Source organism: Oratosquilla oratoria, chromosome 14, assembly GCF_046742065.1.
Source record: "Oratosquilla oratoria isolate Oo_2021 chromosome 14, ASM4674206v1, whole genome shotgun sequence".
NCBI lineage: Eukaryota > Metazoa > Arthropoda > Malacostraca > Stomatopoda > Squillidae > Oratosquilla > Oratosquilla oratoria.
In genome coordinates, this window is record NC_134790.1 from 7,589,223 (window position 1) to 7,611,722 (window position 22,500).

At 37.6% G+C, this 22,500-nt stretch overlaps 1 protein-coding gene across 1 annotated transcript in view; it reads left to right on the forward strand.

Moving 5' to 3' along the window:
• The window catches only part of LOC143032717 (dipeptidase 1-like), a 295,882-nt gene that overhangs the window by 82,532 nt on the left and 190,850 nt on the right, over positions 1-22,500 (forward strand). The window contains exon 3 of the mRNA XM_076197632.1: positions 5,032-5,188. Within this exon, the coding sequence (XP_076053747.1) occupies positions 5,032-5,188 (157 nt within the window). The remainder of the gene's footprint in view (positions 1-5,031; positions 5,189-22,500) is intronic.

Sequence of the window (22,500 nt, forward strand, 5' to 3'; positions counted from 1 at the left end):
GTACTAAGTTTTCAACTCAGTCTTTTACCCACAAATTATATATTTGTGTGTGTGTATTTGATTCTGATAGATATTGACAATATTACAAATACATACATACATATATATATATATATATATATATATATATATATATGTATATACATATACATATATATATATATACATATATATATATATATATACACATATGTATATATATATATATATATATATGTATGTATATATATTTGTAATACTGTCAATATCTATCAGAATCATTTATGTCTTAACTTTTATCTACAACATATATAACATTGTTAAAAATATGAATCGACTACAAAGAAGTCAATTGAAATGGCTTTTACACATATATTCGGTGTTACCCTTCCGTCTGACTGAATCCTTTAAATATTTCCTAGAAAAAAAATCTCTAAACTGTTTCGCGTTCAATTAGTTTCATTGGTAATACTATTCCATCATAATATAACAGATTTCTATTGAAGGTTTAGAATCAAATTTACATTCACATAACGTTATGCACACAGATGATCTACCAAATGATCGCTTTATGAAACAAGATGATGTCACGAAATATTTTGTATAATGCAGCTAAAGATCAGCTTTGTTGGCTTGTGTTACTTAGGAATATAGAGATTTATCCGCCGATGTATTCGAAAACCATTATTGTAATATTTAAAACCTGGATAGGTAATGAACACGAAAGAAATTATAGTCTCATTAGTATTTATTCCAGAATTAATTTAGAACAGAGGGCATTTGCATTGTTAGTTGTGTAGAAATTTCCTATGATAATTTTCCAAAGTCGTGCTCTTACATAGACTGTTATTTAGTAATACCAAGAAAGTTTATAGCCAGGCAATGGGTTGTTTGTTTGTCTTTATTTTATCTTATCTTATTTCATTTCATTTTGTTTTATTTTATTTTATTCTATTTTATTTTACTTTATCTTATTTTATTTTATTTATTTTATCTTATTTTGTTTTATTTTATTTTATCATCTTTTTTATTCTATTTTATTTCATTTTATTTCATTTTATTTCATTTTATTTCATTTTATTTTATCTTATTTCATTTTATCTTATTTTATTCTATTTTATTTATTCTATCTTGTATTTCTTATTCATTTTATTCTATTTTATTTCATTTTATTTTATTTTACTTTATTTCATTTTATTTCATTTTATTTCATTCTATTTCATTTTATTTTATTTTACTTTATTTCATTTTATTTCATGTTATTTCATTTTATTTTATCTTATTCTATTTTATTTATTTTATCTTTTATTCTTTATTCATTTTATTTTATTTTGTTTTATTCTATTTGACTTTATTTCGTTTTATTTCATTAGTTTGATTTTATTTATTTATTCTTCTTTTTTTTCGATACCTCATAAACAATAATGTCAAGAGGTGCTTCTGATTCTTCCATTTGTATTTCTTTGAATAGCTGTACCTATCCTTGTTCATTTTGGTTCCGCTGTCTGTACTTCATCAGACCTCCTGTTTAAGAAAGTGACGGAATCATCTCATACCAGGAGGACCTTTCCTGCTGATGAAACATTTGATTTGCGTTCATAAAGCAAAGAACATAAGAACATAAGAATGAAGGAGACTGCAAGAGACCATAAGGCCTACACTAGGTAGTTCCGTATCCATCACCACCTGTCATCCCCATCCATAAAATCATCTAATCGTTTCTTAAAACAACTGATAGTTTCACCGCTTACTACATGGTTACTAAGTTTATTCCATTTGTCGACCGCCCTATTTGTAAACCAATTATTGCCTATTTACTTTTTAAATCTAAATTTGCCCAGTTTATAACCATTACTGCGGGTTCTGCCCTGTTGTTATAATATGTTGACCTTTTCTGCATCACCCTTGTTAAAGCCTTTGAAGATCAGAAATATTTCATTAAGAGTGAAAACAAATCTAAGATCATCTTTGATCCAATGTATCTATCGAGTTGTGTATGTATTACAGAGTAGTTTAGATTTTTTTTCTAAGAAACGTAGATTGTACATTTCATCATACAAGTGATGCAACTGTGATGAGGTTGAATGGCCTCAACAAACTAGATCATTATCACAATAGAAATCCTTTTATAAGTATTTTCATTAGTACAAGAATATAGTCTAACTAATAGTCTTTGAAGGAGCAATAGATATTAATGTAATTTATATTTGTAATAATTGCTTTATGATAAACACATTTAGATCACTGATGTGTTATTTGTATGATCAACTTGTAAACATATGCAGGTATATCAATTAGATTGCTACTTTTAGCTAATTTGTATATTAGTACATAACAAGACCTTATGAATATTCATTCATTCCTGCATTCTACCTCCAAAAACCTTGCTGAGAGCTTATATTCCGATCACTAGCGTACAAGTAGTAATTATGAAAAATGGCCACATGTGGTAGCCCTTTGAACATTTGATTCGTTGTCAATGGTCGACAATTATATGATTTTTTTATCTTCTTTTTTGTTCCTCTGGCTCCAATATCATTCGCCATCTTGACAATTACTGCCTTCGGGTCTTAATTATCGGTTTCTAGTAGCCCGCTTACTGCTGTTGTTTTCCAATATAAGAATATTGGCACTGCTCGTTTCGTCGCTTCGCCAACAAAACTACTTCAGGTTACACTCTTCGTCTTCGGTTTTCCTCTCCAGTAAAGCTTTTATCCTTTCAGTATCTTCACGCCTTAGTATTCATGATAAACTTTAACGAAATTAGCTGTAGTTATAACAAATGAGATCTTTGAAAGGTATCTTCGTGTCAAAAAATACTCGTGGCTATATCACTGCTGAAGTCCACTCAACTTAAAGTTTCTTGTTGCGTTTTATGATTTTCTGTTATGTCTAGTTGCCATTAAGGTATCTGATAGTGATGATGATATGGTTTAACGTCACAAGCTCCCCCTATTGGGAGGCTAGTGCGGTACCCCTTACAGAGGACTTTATAGCGTGGAATTTCAATTTCGTGGTTCAATTTCGCCGGTGGCAGGTTTCGAACCGCCATCCCGTCCACCCTCGTCGCAAGTAACGACGCCTTAACCCACTCGGCCAGAAAGATTGTTAGAGATTATTTTTATTAAAAAGTATCTTGATTATCTAACTAACTCGGCCTCTATGTTTATGTTTCATCTTACAGCTGATTTTAAGATGAAGTGACACACTAACAATTTAAAAGATAAATAAGTTTTGGGTTGCACAACTTATATGAAAAAGTATTATCTCTTCTAAAATGTTTCGTTAATTTTACATCCTATTTCAACTTTCGTATCCATTCCGTCTCCACAAGAAGGTTAAAAATTATCTCGACTGCTCTTTTATTCGATTCAATCCAACACAAACTCACAAGCACACATACAATCGGTAGAGTAGGAACGAACATCGGTAGGCTTAAAACAATCGCGCGCATTAGGGAGGACTATAATGAGAAGAGACAGGTACAGAGAACACTGTGGCAGTCATTAAGGCAAATCTCGCCTCCCCTTTTCACCAATTCTCTACGAGACATAACCATTAGCAATGCAACAAGGACCTGTGCGTCACTAGAATTGAATTAGCTGTGGAAAAGTGCGTTTTTTTCCCCTATTTCTTAGAAAAGATAAAGTCATTCTTTTGAAGACTTCTAGTCATATGTAAAGACTTTTTTTTAAATCTATGTGATTCTCTCGTCAGAGATTGTAAGTTTTTCATTCTCTTTCTCACTCTATGTGGTGTGTGTGTGTGTGTGTGTGTGTGTGTGTGTGTGTGTGTGTGTGTGTGTGTGTGTGTGTGTGTGTGTGTGTGTGTGTGTGTGTGTGTGTGTGTGTGTGTGTGTGTGTGTGTGTGTGTGTGTGTGTTTATGTGTGTGTGTGCGTGCGCAGAACTCAATACAATAGAATACAATACAGAGACCTCAAACTATCCATCTCTTCTGCTGTTATCATCTCCTATAATACTGAGAATAAAAGATTCAGTTCTAATACATTTAGTATGATATTCCCTTTGATATTCACTTAACTAATTTTATCTTCATTGACATTTCCTCCTTTCTCATTAATTTTTGTGGTGATCCTTTTGCTTTTCCTTCTCACAACGATGAATGTTAAATCTAATTTTTTCATATTTCCATTCACAGCTGCATCGACAGCTACATATCTAGACGCCCCAAGGGAGCTTCTGGGTTCATATTGATTTTACGATATCCAACCTATTCTTTTGTTTCCCAAATCGCTCATCTAGCATCCATTGACATTATTTCTCACGCAAGTCTCTTCAGTATAACTAATTGGTGACTTGTGTTCACCTCTTTAGGTTCCACCATAAACAAACATATTCATACACACACTCATACACACATACACACACATACACAAACATACACAAACATACACACACACACACACACACACACACACACACACACACACACACACACACACACACACACACACACACACACACACACACACACACACACACACACACACACACACACACACACACACACACACACACACACACACACACACACAAAACTCGTGACCCGATTGGTAGAGTTTCCGGCTGCCACTACGGAGGTCCGAGTTCGAATCCCGCCCTGAGCTGAAATAACTTCAGTATCGATGCGCTGCGGGTTGTTACTGAAACTGTCGTGGGCGGGGAGTTGGGTGTGTGTGTGCGTGTAAGGTCACAGCATTACCCATAGATTGGTCATACGAGCTCTGAGCATCTCTACCGGTAGAGAAATAGCTATCGATTACGAGTCCAGCACGTGATCCAAAGTTCAAGGTGAATGCACACACACACACATTTATGCACACTCACGGCTGCACAGTTATATATGTTTAACAACTCACATTCAAGAGTGAAACAACACTTAAACGGATTTATCTATTGTCTCATCATGGACAATGTTTTACATAGAGCCCTATCTCCATGGTCACATATTTGTATGCAAATTGTATTTTAAGAGAGTAATTGATGACTCTGGCATCACATGTAAACACATTGGCTTATCTCCCCTTCCAGCCACAACGACTTGCCCTGGAACATCCGAAGCTTCATCCACAATCAGCTGGAGAAGATCAACCTGAACGAAAGTCTTAAGACAGTTGAGCCGTGGTCAGTCAGCAACTGGTCGCACACCGACATTCCCCGACTTCACGAGGGCAAGGTTGGAGGACAGGTAGGTGCATTGTCTGATTTCATTTCCTTATCGTTGTTTTGTCTTGTCTTTTTCTTATTTCGGTTTTATTTGATTAACAAATGCTGTAATATTTTTTTTTTGCGTTTTGTATTTTATTTTTACTTTTTTAAGATTTCATTTGTTTTGTTTAATAATCATGACGAAGATTTAGGAAGATCATGGGTAAATCACATACCTGAACTGAAATAATGATACTTCTGTGAACCTGAGTAATGAAAAGCATATTTTGTGTCTACTTTAGTTTAAGTAAATTCTCTACAAAAATTAAAGTATTTGTCAATAGTACATTCTAGTCGGAAATATGATTATATTTGAACTAAGGTCAGAACTGTTTATTTTTCTCTCCTAACATCCCCCTAACTTTTGTAATTTATTTCATCTAGATTAACTCCAACCTTGTTAGCAACGTATAGTGACACACGTACTAGAATAAGAAAACCAAGGAGTAAAGGGAAATGGGTAAAATACAAGAACAAAAACAAAAAACGAACAAAAAGATACGAGAAAAGGTAGAGAAAGAAAAGAAGAGGCGGGATTTTTCTTTTCTTTTCTTTTTTTTGCGGGTGCTAATGCTGCTATGTTCCTGTTATCTTGACGTTTGTTCTAATGATGGAAGTAAAGACAATCATGTTTATAATAAACAAGATGGTACAAAAAATATTCTTGGTAGAATATAAAGTGGTGTATATGATAGCGGTAAGAGATGGCTTTGATTGCGGTTGACATGTTGAGGATAGTGGGGATGGTGATGGCAGGAGCAGTGGTGGATTTGATGGCGGTTACTGTGGTGGTGGATTTAATGGTGATGACGGTAATGATGGCTTGGACGCAAGTGGAGGTGGCCGGAGCAGTGGCAGATGTGGAGACAGCAGTGGTGGTTAAGGCTGGCAGGGAAGGTGAAGACTGTGACAGTGCTGGTGGTAGCAATATGGACAGCAGTGACAACGAAGAGGAAACTGAGAAAGAAGAAGAAGACGAACATGACGAAGAAGATGATGATGAAAAGGAAGAAGACAAAGAAGAAGAAGTAGAAGAAGAAGAAGAAGAAGAAGAAGAAGAAGAAGAAGAAGAAGAAGAAGAAGAAGAAGAAGAAGAAGAAGAAGAAGAAGAAGAAGAAGAAGAAGAAGAAGAAGAAGAAGAAGGAGAAGAGGAAGAAGAAGAAGAAGAAGAAGAAGAAGAATAAGAAGATGAAAAGGAAAAGGAAAAGGAAAAGGAAAAGGAAAAGGAAAAGGAAAAGAAAAAGGAAATAAAAAAAGGAAATAGAAAAGGAAAAGGAAAAGGAAAAGGAAAAGGAAATAGAAAAAGGAAATAGAAAAAGGAAATAGAAAAAGGAAATAGAAAAGGAAAAGGAAAAGGAAAAAGAAACGGAATAGAAAAATGAAATGGAAAAAAAAAAGGAAAAGGAAAAGGAAAAGGATGAAAAGAGAAAGTAAGAGAAAATCAGGAAAAAGGAAAAGAGTAGAAAAGGAGGAAGAAGAGAAGGAAGAAGAGAGGAATATGGAGGAAAATAAAGGAGGGAGAATAATAAGAGAAACAGGAATAGGCGAGACTGCCTGGAACACATAGCAGTCAATCTGACCACTGGTCACCCCCCACCCCCCTCCACCTTCCACAGCCATACGTGACCGAACACATCGCCTTCATCGTGCCGAGGCCGAGGTAGCCCGACAAGGTGATGTTCAGATCGAAACAGACGTCTATTTGCTCTGGTAGTTCTGTTTGAGTTACACGATGGAATTTACATAAAGTGATTAAATTCTAATACAGGCAATTAGGCAATTATCCTGCACCCCACTACGGGTTAGGTCTTTCCTCAATGTGGATAGGAAGGGGATGGGGTATTGGAGAACGATAGTGAGGATAGCTGTGGGGATTCTTGGTTGAAAGAAAGGATAGATTTGTAGATATAAATGAAAATGAGACTGCAGACACAAGGTGACTGTATAGAGGAAATTAAGCATAAATGTCTAAGTTGAAATGAGGGTAACTATTGAATTGAAATGAGGATAATTATTAATTTGGAATAAGGCTATTTCTGTGGTTGCAAATAAGATTTGGTCTGCGTGTCAGGTTGAAGTAGGGTGAACAAATAGAGAAGAGAAGAGTTGAGTGCGTGGAAACGAGGATGATTATATCATTGTTTATTGGATATTGAACTGCAGACGTGTGACAATAGTTGAACAGGCGATGCAGGAATGTATAGGAGCTCTGTTTATGGGCATAAGGTTTGTCATCCTACAGGTTTAGCATAAGTGGATGAGGAAAAGTGTGAGTTTGATTCTAATCTGATGGGCTTGGCTAGATGACACGATTAGAACTATTTATGCTTGAATATCATTATGCTAATAAGAACCCAAAATTTCATTGGAATGGTTTATGTATATAATGTAAAGGCAAGTGTCTTTGTCAAAGATTTTTTTTTTTTCGCACTGTTTTTTGAGTAAATGGTCGCGTCATCTCAGATTATCCGTGGGCTGATTGTCGAATATATATAGAGAAGGAAAGTGAAACAAAAATAAGTATATTTATAAGAAGAAAATATAAAGAACGTAAAAACCTTATTGATAGAGAAACAGTTCTCGCATATTCGACCTATTTCCAGTTCCCGACAAGCAAAAATTGTATCACAAATTCTATATTACGTTCCTAGATCCCAGAATTACGCCAAATCACTTCATGCAGCCTCTTTACTTCAAGGTTATCGCACAAAAGAATGAATCAATGAATATAATGTGACTTGAATTTTCCAGTTAGGAGAAAACGGAAAGGAGTGAGGAGAGCAGAGGAAAATAGAGATCCGGAGAGAGAAGGGAACTGTGGAGGGAGAGAAGGGACGAGAAGAGGGAAGGGAGGAAGGGAAGGAAGGGAGGAAGGGAAAGAAGGGAGGGAAGATGGGTAGGGTGTGGAGGGAGGGAGGGAGTTGTGGAGGGAGGGAAGGAACGAAAGGAGGTAAGAGAGGAAGGAAAGGGATAGAGAGAAGGTGGGGAAGGAGGGAAGGGAAGGGAGAGAGGGAAAGGAGGGAGGGAAGCTGGGGAGAGTGCGGAGGGAGAGAGGAAATGGTGGAGGGAGGGACGGGAGTGAGGGAGTGAGGGAAGGTGGGAGAGAGGGGAAGGGAGGTAGGGAAGGGAGTGAGGGAGTGAGGGAAGGTGGGAGAGAGGGGAAGGGAGGTAGGGAAGGGAGTGAGGGAGTGAGGGAAGGTGGGAGAGAAGGGAAGGGAGGTAGGGAAGGGAGTGAGTGAGTGAGGGAAGGTGGGAGAGAGGGGAAGGGAGGTAGGGAAGGGAGTGAGGGAGTGAGGGAAGGCAGGAGAGAGGGAAAGGGAGGTAGGGAGGGAGTGAGGAAAAGGGAGGTAGGGAAGGGAGTGAGGGAGTGAGGAAAGTTGGGAGGGAGTCCTGACGAGCGACTCGCCATCCAACGAGGCGGACAAGGAAGGAGGTAGGTCGGACCACCTTCTCGGCTCCTGCGTGCGATGTCGACATAGGCCGTGGGCGGTGGAGACAAGACGGACGGGCGTGTGGGCGTGTTGCTATGGGGAAAAGTGGAGTTTAGGGGATGCCAGATGGAGGAAAAGGGAGGGGAAAAATTAGTCTGAGTGATGGAATGACACGAGAAATGGAGTGAGTGGGAGAGGAGTAGACGATAGGGAAAGGAATGAACTAAAAGGACTAAGAACGAAAATAAATTAAAAAGATAAAAATGGGCGGAAGAGAGGGGGAATAACGTTTATTAGAATGGAAGAAAAGAGAAGGAAAGAGAAGTAAATATAAGTGGAGAGGGTTGGAAAAAGGCATAGACAGGAAGGTAAAATGTTAAATCAGACGAAAATATATGCAAGAAAGACTGCAAACGATGCAAATAGTATGGAAGGATATACAAGACAACAGTAAATGTTTAAAGCAAAATATTGAAAAAGAGTAAGGAAAGGAGAAAAGAAGGGGGAAAAGGTGATGGAAAAAGAGGATGAAGAATTTAAGAGAGAGAAAGAGAGAGAGAGAGAGGGAGAGAGAGAGGGAGATAGAGGGAGAGAGAGAGGGAGAGAGAGAGAGAGAAAAAAAATAGAGAGGGAGAGTGGGAAATAGAGAGAGGGAGAGAGAGAGAGAGAGAGAGAGAGAGAGAGAGAGAGAGAGAGAGAGAGAGAGAGAGAGAGAGAGAGAGAGAGAGAGAGAGAGAGAGAGAGAGAGAGAGAGAGAGAGGGAGGGAAACAGAGAGATAGAGAGAGAGAGAGATAGAGGATGGGAGACTGCCCAGGGCTGCACTTCATGTGTCGCCGGAAGGTAGAAGAAGACCGGTGGGCAAGCGTAGTAAAAGATGGATAGAAAGAGTTTAGGAAGCGTTTGGCGATTCGAGGAGAAGGATTAAAAAGGATTACAAAGGCGGAGCATGCCGACAGGAGACCCTTTGGTCCATATATATGTCAGATGCGGAAAAAAAATCATAATAATAATAAAATAATAAATAAAAAATATAATAATGTAAATAACAAATAAAATACATAAATGAATCCATAGGTATAGTTAAATAATAAACAAACAGGTCTTAAAGAGATGCTGCAAAATGAAGTCTACAGAGATAGAGAAAGATGGAGAGAAATTAGGAAGTGAGGACCAGTGGCTGACAGGAGATAATCCGACCACGCGGCTGGTAAGAAGGTAAGAAGAAGAAAAGAAGAACAGCAAGAGATACAATTTCGAAACTCTGATACATTTTGGGTCACTCTCAGATGCCCGTAATAAAACGTTCAACGTAAAATATTCGAGAATTTAAAAATGCAAGAGCGGCACATAATATTAACAAGAGTTTCTGCTTCCTGAGAAACCCATTATGCCCAATGTCAGAAGATTTTTTTTTTTTCCAAATTGCAGAAAAAAAAAATTGTCATTTTAAAAACGTCAAATTGAGGCTTGTTTATGTACATTTCTACCGCTAATATCCCTTTAACTGAGTCATATAACAATGGAATGTTTTAAACACTTAAGATGATGGGATACAAAACAATTGAAGCAATCAACATGAAATGTATAAAATGTATATAAACTGTGATAGGATTTTAACTGGTCATTTTATGGGATGACATAAAATACACTTCGCTTGGTGTAAATGCAGGTCTTCATAAAATTAGTGGAAAAAATAATTTATACTTATAAAGTAGAATGGAACAAGACACAAGAAGAAATTATACATATCTTTGAGAGTGAACCTTGTTACATTCCTACCCTAAACTCAACCTAACAGTTACTATTAGTTACTCAAAACATAAGCCATTAGGTATTAAGAATTAGATTTAAAAAACTACTTTTCGAACTTGACCTCTATTATCAGGAAATGTTTAGTTAGGGCAAAATCATCATCGTAATTGGTAGACCAATCAACGCAAGTAGTCTTTACTGGTACTCAGTGATGATCAGTCTACCCTAGTGTACTTACTAAGCAAAGATAAACAAAGACATCAATCAATCAAAAAGCATTAATCAATACCCAAATAAGTAAGTGTATAGGAAATAAATTAATAGATGAATTATTAAGCAAATAAATACAATAATAATCAATTAAATATGTGTATAGTAAATTGATAAATACATAAATTAATAAATAGATAAGTAAATGAATAAATAAATAAATGAATAAACATATGAATAAATGAGTATGTAGATTACTTATCTAATTATTCAATAAATAAATATACAAATAAGTGAATATGTAAATAAATAAATGAACAAACAATGAAATAAAAGAATGATTAAATATATGAATAAACAACTAAAATCAAAAGTGAATAAAGTTTTAAATAGATGTATAGAGAAATAGATCGTATACATAGGTCATATACATACATAAATAAACAAATAAAAATATGGATCTAACAAATAAAAAAAATAAATGGATAAAGAAATAGAAGAATAGATATATAATGAAAAATAATATAAAAAAATAAAGCATGTTTTATAACTGAAAATGAAAATATCAATCGGTATTGTCAAAGGTTTGGTCTAATGTTCCTCTTTTTCTCTCGTTATGAACATGTTGGACGCGGTCAAGCAAATCATGTGAGTTCGGAACAGCTAAACATTGATAAGAAAAACATGAAATGACTTGACCTGTCGGATTCCACAAACTCAGTTTATGGCAGCATAACGCAGATGCTGACAAATGACAGAAAACATAAGATAAATGGTGTGTGACTTTACGAAAAGGAAACTCGAGCAACAAGTAATATTTGGACATTTTCTGGTTGGGTTTAGTGTAAAGATATGTAGGCAGGGCCATCATATATAATGATTATAATCTACATCTTTAGTTTCACTGAATGGAAAAACACAAAACCACGGTAGTCAGTAAAAGCCCTAAAGTAGTACATTCAATTTTTCTAAGGTGAATAAGTACTCTATTGTCTTGTGCTGTATAGAAGTTGGATTTATTCCTAGGGTACCGACTAACTGAAGGAGGAAGAAGAGAAGGAGGAGGAACAGGAGGAGGAGGAGGAGGAGGAAGAAGAATGACAAAAGAAAGAGAAGTAACAGGAAACAAGTTAATAATTATAGGGTACTCTCATAAAAAAGTGGGGAAGAAGGTGTCGTCAAAGTTGAATGGTCGAGATCTAAGACATTGTTCAGATACCGAGTGCCATCCGGTCGTCAGGAAGTCATCTCTACAGAGAGGAGTGGGTGTGGGTGAGTACTACATGTGTGTGTGTGTGTGTGTGTGTGTGTGTGTGTGTGTGTGTGTGTGTGTGTGTGTGTGTGTGTGTGTGTGTGTGTGTTTGTTTGTTTGTGTGTGTGTTTGTGTGTGTTTGTACATATGTATATATATATATATATGTATATATATATATCATATACATATATATATATATGTATATATATAATATATATATATGATATATATATATATACACATATATAATATATATATAAATATATAATATATATATAAATATGTAATATACATATATATATATATATATATGTATATATATATATATATATATATATATATATGTGTGTGTGTGTGTGTGTGTGTGTCTGTGTGTGTGCATTTGCGTGTGTGTGTGTGTGTGTGTGTAAGTATATACACACACGCATATATATATATATATATTTATATATAATATATATATATTTATATATATACATATATATGATATAGATATACATATATATAATATATACATATATAATATATATATATATATAATATATATATACACATATATAATATATATATAAATATATAATATATATATAAATATGTAATATACATACATATATATATATATATATATATATATATATATATATATATATATATATATGTGTGTGTGTGTGTGTGTGTGTGTGTGTGTGTGTGTGTCTGTGTGTGTGCATTTGCGTGTGTGTGTGTGTGTGTGTGTGTGTAAGTATATACACACACGCATATATATATATATATATATAATATATATATATATGCATGAATAGTTACTGTAAATGTATGAGGAAACAACACATTCTGAAGAGATGTTCTTGTCTTCTCTGTAAAATTCTCAAATGGATGAGACTCAGGGTTGCAATATAATAAAGCGGTTGGGGTAAAGCAGTTCCGGCTCCCCAGCCCTGCCGTGGAAGCAGTGTGTCTTGCTGTATTGCCCGCGTCCCACTCAGTGTAGTGGGCGGGAATGGGCTGGGGTGCAACGATGGCCCATGTTGCAGATGGGAGGAACAAGAAATGAATGTTGGGTTGGTGTGGGGTGGATGTTAAAGTGAGTCTTTATGGTGAAAATTTCATCATTCAAGGGAAATTAGTTGATTATAATTGGACATAAAATGCAACCAGCAAATTAATTTAAGAACATCTATTTTTTCCAGATAGAGCAAAAAAAAAAAGAAAAAAAAATGGATTGATGTGGGGTGGATGTTGAGTGCGTCTTTTGGTGAAACGTTCATCATTCAAGGGAAATTAGTTGATTATATTGGACATAAAAATGCAACCAGCGATTTGATTTAAGAAAATCATACAAAATATTGAACACTGAAACTACACTAACAACCAAGAAGTTGAGTTGATATTTCTGCATCATCAGTTCATTTAGACTAGATATGCAATGGTATTTTGGTTGTAAAAATGAAAGGTGAACAACTGGTAAGGTCATCAAGAGGTATATAGTAGAGGTAAGCACATGGTCAGGTCACCATAGAGGTCACCAAAGAGGTCACGATAGAGGTCACCACAAAGGTCACCAAATAGGTCACCAAAGAGGACACAATAGAGGTCACCACAGAGGTCACCAAAGAGGTCACCACAGAGGTCACCAAAGAGGTCACCAAAGAGGTCACCATAGAGGTTACCACAGAGGTCACCAAAGAGGTCACCATAGAGGTTACCACAGAGGTCACCAAAGAGGTCACCATAGAAGTCACCACAGAGGTCACCAGGAGGTATTTAGCAGAGGTCACCACAGAGGTCACCACAGAGGTCACCACAGAAGTGAGGTGGTCAGGAGGCCTCTAGTAGAAGTGAACACTTGGCCGGGTCACCTGGAGAGAGTAGGTCACAGAAAGGTCATTTGAGTAGAGTCTTGCCTGGGCCCCTTTCCATACGACCCCAATGAAGTTCTGTGCATTCTTTCCTTTAAGAGTCACGTTTCATGGGTTTTTCTACTTGTTTGTATGTGTGTGTGCGTGTGTGTGTGTGTGTGTGTGTGTGTGTGTGTGTGTGTGTGTGTGTGTGTGTGTGTGTGTGTGTGTGTGTGTGTGTGTGTGTGTGTGTGTGTGTGTGTGTGTGTGTGTGTGTTTGAGCGTGTATGTGCCTGTGTGTGCGTGCGTGCGTGTGTGTATATGTTAGATCGTGTGTGTGTTTGTTTCGTGGATATATGTTTGTTTGGATGTAAACGATTACCTCTTTTTTTATCGCTGAATGTGCAAATATTTTCATCAACATGGGTTCCAATACCTACAAAATACGAAATGAATATACAAAACCTAAGAGTACGTATCCTCTGAAATGTAAAGCACACGTTAAAGGAAATTAAACTTTAAATGTTTTAGATATTCAAAACTGCATTCATTTCAACGGTTAAATGAAATTCTACCTTCACTCGATCATATTCTGGATAGAAAAAGAAAACTGAACGTACAAGAAAAAATATAGCCTAAACGAACGTGAGCTGAAAATCAGCTCCAAAGAAAATAAAAGAAGAAAGACAGAGAAAAAGAGAAGGAAGGTCGGATTTGTGAATATCTCGATGATTAAGACAGGCATGTCATTCCCTTGCGCCAATCCGTGAGATCAATGACGAATGATATCTGACCTTAGACTTCCTATCTCCATGTCATTGCCCTCACATCAGGATGAATTATTATAGTTTCATGACATGAAAAAATTCGACAGTGATCATTTTTCTTTTTAAGAAAGTCGTTGTGAAGTGTTATCATTATGATACCTAATGTCTCATAGAGGCTGATATGTGTAAGCAAACCTATCTAGGAAGCTTGAGAGCTGAGTTTTAAGCAGGAATCGTCAAGTTCATCTCAACCCTAATCGATGGAGTGTATGAGTATAAATTTAAAGACCTGACCAAAATGTTCATTCTATCACCTGCCACTTCAAGCCTTTCTAAATGTATTTACGCATAAACATGGAAAATAAATAATTTATATTCTTTAGACATTTCTTCTTTTTAATCCTATTCCCAAGACTTCGTGAACCATTCCTAGTCTTAATCAAGAGAGGTTGAATGCCAAGTTAGCTCAACCCTTTAGAGTTCTGAACAGTGCAATCAAGATCCTCTTTCTCTTCGATCCCTCAATGTAGGGAGACCTAGGGAATTTAGTCTCTTCTCGTATAGCCTATCAGCCAGGCTAGGAAGCAATGTGACTGATGTTATATATATTCCTTCAATTTTGCTTTTATCTATCACTTTGCGTGTTGACCATATCACTGATACATATTTGACACCAAATAAAAATCCCCTTTTACCTCCTCTTGCAAATGCCATCTTTATCAGACTCCTACTTATTTCTCAGTTATTTAGGCACCATTTAGTCACTTATTTTTTCTCTTTTATATCCTAATATCCATTATTGTTTCTGTAGCTCTAGCCCTATTTATACTTTTGTTAACTCATTTCACATATGTTTCAACATTTTATAAGTTTCATGATCACACATTGTCTGACATTTTTTAGATAATATTTTCATTTATTCCTTGTACTTTCCTTAATATACAGAACAAAATTGTCTTATTTTCCAATCATTCCTTAAACATTAATTATATACATATTCATTTCTTTCTTTCTATTTTTTTTATTCATTCGTTTATTCATTTGTTTAATTGTTTATTCAATATGTTGACGTATTATATATTAATGTATTCACGTTTCTACTTTTTAATTTATCTATTTACTCAATTATTACTAATTCATTTATCTATTCATTTGTTGACGTATTATTATTCAATTTTTATCTATTTACATATTCATCTATCGTATCTATATTCTGATATATTTATCTATTTGTTTATCTATATATTTTTTGCAACGAAGGGATTTCTCTGTTAGGTTTTCACTGTGACTGTGGTAACGCGATCCTACTGGAATGGAATACGATAACCTTTTGGCAAAAGTTGATACGCTGTCATTTATTTTTCCTCTAAAAATTCCTATTTTTTCCTAGTATATTCTTTTCAACTAGTCTATGACAAGAAAAATTAAAAAAAACGGAAGTCTCAAGATACTTCTTTAACTTTAATTCGAATTTTTTTCCTCTTTGGTTCTTTGTTTCTTACCAGAGTGTTCTTTTGCAGACATTCTGTCATTGTATTGTTTAATTAGTCTCTTCTTTTCTGTCCTTGAAATCCAAAGGTTAAAGTTTTTTGTATTACTATTTCTATTTTGTTTTCGCAAGCAGGTTGATTTTGTTTATCATGTTAATATGAAATGTAAGAGTATATATAAGATCACATAGGTACACAAAGACAAACACACACACACACACACACACACACACACACACACACACACACACACACACACACACACACACACACACACACACACACACACACACACACACACACACACAAGTGGTTTTCACAAGCAGGTTCATTTTGTTTATTATGTCAATATGAAATGTAATAGTATATATAAGATCACATATGCATACAAAGACAAACACATACACAAAGACAAACACACACACACACACACACACACACACACACACACACACACACACACACACACACACACACACACACACACACACACACACACACACACACACACACACACACACACACACACACACACACACACACACACCTACATTCTCGCATGTATATGTATATCAGTGTACATTTATGCACTTCCTCCTATTCCTGAATTTTCTGCCCTTCCTCTCGTCTCTCTCATGGCGTTGCCGAGTGCGACGCTCTCTCGCCCTCCCATTCTGCGCAAAATCCCATTGAGGAAGATCTGACCCCTTTAGCACTCGGGCGGCCGCACGACCCGCCCAGCGCCCCGGCGCGGCGCCTCTCCTACTCTCCTCTCTCACTCTCTTTACCGCTCTCTCCTACTCCTGTTTCTCTCCCTGATCCACCTCCTCTTAATTCTCTTTCTCTTCCTGTTCCTCCTTCTCCTCCTCCTTCTCCCCCTCCTCCTTCTTCTCCTCCTTCACCTCCTCCTCCTCCTCATCTTATCCCTCCTCCTCCTCTTACCCCTCCTCTCCCTCCTCCTCCTCCTCCTTCTCCTCTTATCCCTCCTCCTCCTCCTTCTCCTCCTCCTCCTCCTCCTCCTCCTCCTCCTCCTCCTCCTTCTCTTCCTCCTCCTCCTCCTCTTGTTCCTTCTCTTTCTCTTCCTCTTCCTCCTCTTCCTTCTCTTGCTTATCTTTCATCCCTTCTGGTCTTCCTCTTCTTTCTTTTTCTTATCCTCGCTCTCCCCATTTTCTTCCTCATCGTTTTCATTTGCTCCTTTTTCTTATTCTCCCTACTTCTTCTCCTTATCTTTCTCCTCCTCCTCCTCCACCTCCCCTTTTCTCTATATCCCCATCTTTTTGTTGCTCTTTTTTTATATTCCCCCTCCTTCTCCTCCTCCTCCTCCTCCTCCTTCACCTCTTTCTCCTCCTCTTTCTCCTATTTTGCCTATCTCCTGATCTTTTTTGTTGCTCTTTTTTCTTATCCCCCCTCCTTCTCCTCCTCTTTCTCCTCCTCCTCCTCCTCTCCTTTTCTCTATCTCCCTCCTCCTCTCTTCCTTTCCTTCCCTTACTCTTTATTTCCCAGCTCACAGATTCTCCCTTCTTCTTCTCCTCTTTCTCCTCCCCCCTCTCCTTTTCTCTATCTTCTGATCTTTTAGTTGCTCTTTTTTCATATCCCCCCTCCTTCTACTCTTCCTCTTTCTCCTCCTCCACCTTTCCTTTTCTCTATCTCCTTCCTCCTTTCTTTCTCTCCTTCCCTGATTCTTTACTTCCCAGCTCCCAGGTGCTCCTCCACCCTTCCCATCCTCCTCACTCCTCCTCCTTCTCCGCTGATTTTTCTTCTTCTCTTTCTTCTTTCTATCGTTTCTCCCTGGCCCCTCTCTCTGCCTCCCCTTCTCTTCTTTTTCTCTCTCCTATTCTTCTCTTTATCCTCTCCCTCCTCCTTCTTGTCTGATCTTGCTCCTAGCCCCCTTGCTTCTCTTCTTCTTTCACCTCCTCCTCCTCCTGTTTTTCCTCCTTATCTTATTTCTCTTTCGTTATCTTCCGCTACTTCTCTCTCCTCCTCCTCAAATTTCTACTGTTTATTTCACACCTGCTCTTTCTCCACTTCGTCCTCTTTCTGCTACTGCTCTCCCTCTCCTCTTCCTCCTCCTCCTCCTTCTCCTCCTCCTCCTTCTCCTCCTGCTCCTCCTGCTCCTGCTCCTCCTCCTCCTCCTCCTCCTCCTCTTTCAGGTGCTGCTCTACTCCTGCTCCTCCTCCTCCTCCTCTTCCTCCTCCTTCTGCTGCTGCTCTCCTCTTCCTCCTCCTCCTCCTCCTCCCCCTCCTTCTGGTGCTGCTCTCTTCCTACTCCTTCTCCTCTTCCTCCTCTTTCTGCTACTGCTCTCCTCCTCCTCCTCCTCCTCCTCCTCCTCCTCCTCCTCCCCTCTTCCTCGTCTTCTCTGCTGCTCCTCTCCTGCTCCTCCTTCTCTTCCTCCTCTTTCTGCTGCTGTTCTCCTTTTCCTTCTCTCCTCCTCCTCTTCCTCCTCCTTCCCCACCTTCTCTTCCTCCTACTCTTCATCCACCTTCTCCTCTTCCTAATCCTCTTTCTGCCGCGTGCTCCTCCTGCTCCTTGCCTTCTCGCTTTCTCCTCATCTTTCTGTTCATTCTCTCCTCCTCCTCCTTATCTCTTCCTCCTCCTCTTCCTCCTTCTCTTCTTATTCCTTCTCTTTCTGCTGCTGCTCTCCTCCTGCTCCATCTCCTTCTCTTCCTCCTCCTCCTTCTCCTCCTCTTCCTCCTCCTGTCCTCCTCCTCCTTCTCCTATCCTTCTTCTCCTATCCTCCTCCACTTCCTTCTCCTCCTACTCCTCCTCCTCTTCCTTTTATCCTTTTCCTACGCACCCTCCTCCTTTCTTCTTGATGCTCTTTTTCCACCGTTCGTTTAATCTCATCCTTATTCCTTTTTCTCTCGTCGTTTTTCCTCTTCATCCTTTTTACTCTTCTTTATGTCTATTTTTCTTTTACTTTCGTTTTTCATTCCTTTGCAAACGTTATTTTTCTGCTGAATATTCCTTTGTTTTAGTAATGACTTGGTCCTTCCAGCTTTTGTTCCTCAACTTCCTTTGCATGTATTACATTTTTTCTTTTCTTTTCGCTCATGTCCCATTAGCAACACCTTTACCACATCTCTTCGTCCACTTCCTCCATTTCCACCTCCCCCACGTGCCCCTATATGCTCCGCGTCCTCCGTTTTTATTATGTACGCGAGAGGAAGTAATCTGCTTTATGTATAGCCACAGTGTAATATTTCAGTTTTTTCTAAGGTTTTCCTTCACTTACGTTCTTACCTGTTTTATATTTCTTGTCAAGTTGTCCTTTTATTTTGGAATTTTATAGTTTAATAGTTTGTGAGTGTTTGATGTGCCTACTTCGTGTTTATTTTTTTTATTTATTTTTTTTTTCATTCTTGTAAAATGACAGAATTTTTTTCATTCTGTTATACTATAATTTCTTCTCTGTGTTCTTTATGCAAAAAGAAAAAAAAATTGTTCCTTATGCTTATATGGAAATTCTTTTTTTAAATAAAATACTATCATTGGTTAATCTGTTTCTTGAATAGATTTAATCCAAATTTTCTCTATTTTTCTTTAATTGATTTTGTTTTTCTGTTATTTCGTGACCCGTTGCATTTTAGATATACGGTTCCTGGCTCAATTCTTTTCCTTTTCTTTTTTGTTTTGTTTCATTTGTTACATTCTATCTTGTCTTTACAAAGTGCTTTCTTCACCCAACCGTATAATTTATCGTCTCTCCATGTAACCTTTGCTTTTCGTTTATTCTTTTGAACATATAATTCTTTCCTTCTCTTCTATGCTTCCTCTTTCTTTCATCATCAGCCCTGTTCTTCGATTACTTGATCATGTTCTTATTTCTATTTTTTTTCTAATTTACTTTTCTTTGCTTTCTTCATTTCATTAATTCTTCGTATCTGTTGTTTTATTCTTGTTAGCTGGAAGCCTCTTTCTTTTTATTCACGTTTTCTTCTTGTTTCGTGTTTTTTTTTTTGCATTTTTCTTTCTCTAACATTTCCTACCCATATACATCTCTTATCTTACTTCCTTCACTCATTTCTTTTCGAAATAAACATCATTATAATCTTCCTGTAATTCTGTTCTTTTAATCTTTTTTTTCCTTCCTTTCATCTTCCTTCTCCATATCCCAACTGATCAAATTTCTTCCCTCCCTTTATTATAGCTCCCCAATAACAACCTAATTCAATGTTGTCTTATACAACGTCTTCGTCTTTCCTTTCCCTCGCTCTTCCTTCTAATACAAGTAATACCTCACATTTGGCTTAATCTCTCACTACGCCTCTTTCTCCTCCTCCTCTTCCTCCTCCTCCTCCTCTTCCTCCTCCTCTTCCTCCTCCTCCTTCTCCTCCAAGTACTCCTCGTACTTCTATTGCTCGTCCAGCTCGTCCTCGTCCTCCTCCTCCTCCTCCTCCTCCTCCTCCTCGTACTCCTACTTCTTCTCGTCCGCCTCCTCCTCCTTCTCCTCCTCCTCGTCCTCTTCCTCGTGCTCCTACTTCTTCTCCTTCTCCTCCTCCTCCTCCTCATACTCCTACTTTTCTCGTCCTCCTCCTTCTCCTCCTTTTCCTCCTCCTCCTCCTCCTCCTCCTCCTTTTCCTCCTCCTCCTCCTCTTTTTCCTCCTCCTCCTCCTCTTTTTCCTCCTCCTCCTCCTCCGCCTTTTCCTTCTCCTCCTTCTCCTCCACCACCTCCTCTTCCACCTCCTCATTTCTTCTCCACCCTTCTTTCTTCCCTCTGTGTCCATAAAATCAGAACCAATCCATTAAGTCTTGGACAGCCACTTTAACTAGTTATATGTCTTCTCTTTCTTTGGTTTCAATCTTTATATCTTATACTACGCTATTTACCATCGAAATATTTTCTTAATGACATTTTTATCTAAATGTTTAGTTTGTAGCTTCTTATACAAACACATGTGTGATTATTTCGTCTGTCCATTTTTTTTTCTTTTTAGTTAAACTTACATATTTTCTTGCTTGTACGTAACTTCTGTTCATCTGTCTTTCACCTAATCCTATTTTCCACACAAGCTTTTTATTATAACTTCTTTCCTTTTCATTTTTAACTTCTTTTCTTGTCTTCCATGTTTTGTGTTCTATTTCTCTGCTTATTCTTCCTTCTCTATTGTTTTTTTTTCTTATATTTTTTTAAGTTTCATGTTTCAACCAGGATGTGCCAGGATAAGAGGGAGGGAGGAGGGTGGAGGGGAGTGGAATATATAGAAAATGGAATGGGTGGGAGTGGTTTCTATGCCTTTTTCTTTTTGGTTACCCCCCAGATAGGGGGAAAAAGCCTTTGGTATATGTATGTATGTATATTTAAACCGTTATTTACCTCTTTTTGCCCTCTGTTTTCCTTTGCTTTTATGTCGCCTTTGATAATCATTCTCTCTTTTGTGCATCTCTGATACTACGTCTTTTATCTTCCTCCTTTTCCAAATGTTTTCTTTATTCTTGGGTATGACAGGTGGGGATGGATACGGAGCTGCCTAGTGTAGGCCTTATGGTCTCTCGCAGTCTCCTTCATTCTTATGTTCTTATGTGGTGTATGTTAAAGACAGGTCAGGGTTCGAATCCCATGGCAGAGCTTCTAAAAATGTTATGTTCTTATGTTCTGCTGTTGTCTTTTTCTCTCATGTCCCAGCATTTACCAGTTATTCTTTTTCTCCTCTTTCTGTTTCCTCACCTTTCCCTATTCCCCCTTCGCCTAAACTTCATCCTCCTTCTCTTCCATCCCTTCTTCCTTCTCCTTCTCCTCCTCCTCCTCTTAATTCGCTTCCTATTTCATTTCCAAGTTCTCCAAATCAAACTCTCCCTCCCCATCATTCTTCTCCCCCAGTCGTATTTTTTCTTCTTCTTCTTCTTCTTCTTCTTATTCGTATTCTTCTTCTTCCTTTCTTCTTCTTCTTCTTCTGATGATGATGATGATGATGATGATGATGATGATGATGATGATAATAATAATAATAATGATAACAATAATAATAATAATGATAATAACAACAACAACAACAACAACAACAATAACAACAATAACAACAATAATGATAATCACCATCACCGTCACAATCACAATCACCATCACCATCACCATCACCATCACCATCACCATCACCAACACCATCACCAACACCATCACCAACACCACCATCATCATCATCATCGAGACTTTTTCTCTCTTACAAGGGAGGTAGACAAAAAACATAGACATAAAATCCACATAACCTATTCCGTCACCACATACATCACTCCTATTTACCTCTCTCCCCCATCTTATCTTAGCTCCTCTTGGATGACGGGTCATCCTTGCATCTGGCCCACTGCCCTGGGTCAGAGGTAGTGTCGCAAGACACAGTATATCCACAGCAAAGCCGCTTCATTAAACCCAAACCCCTCACCCAATTATTTCTCATTGATACTCCTTCACTCCCCATCCCCCACCCAATCCCTTTCATGTATCACTGCATCATCCATACACTACCATTCTCCATTCACCCCTATCTTCTATCTTCTCTCGTCCTTCCTTAACAGACATTCCCCTCTTTCTCAATGCCCCTTTTACCCAATCC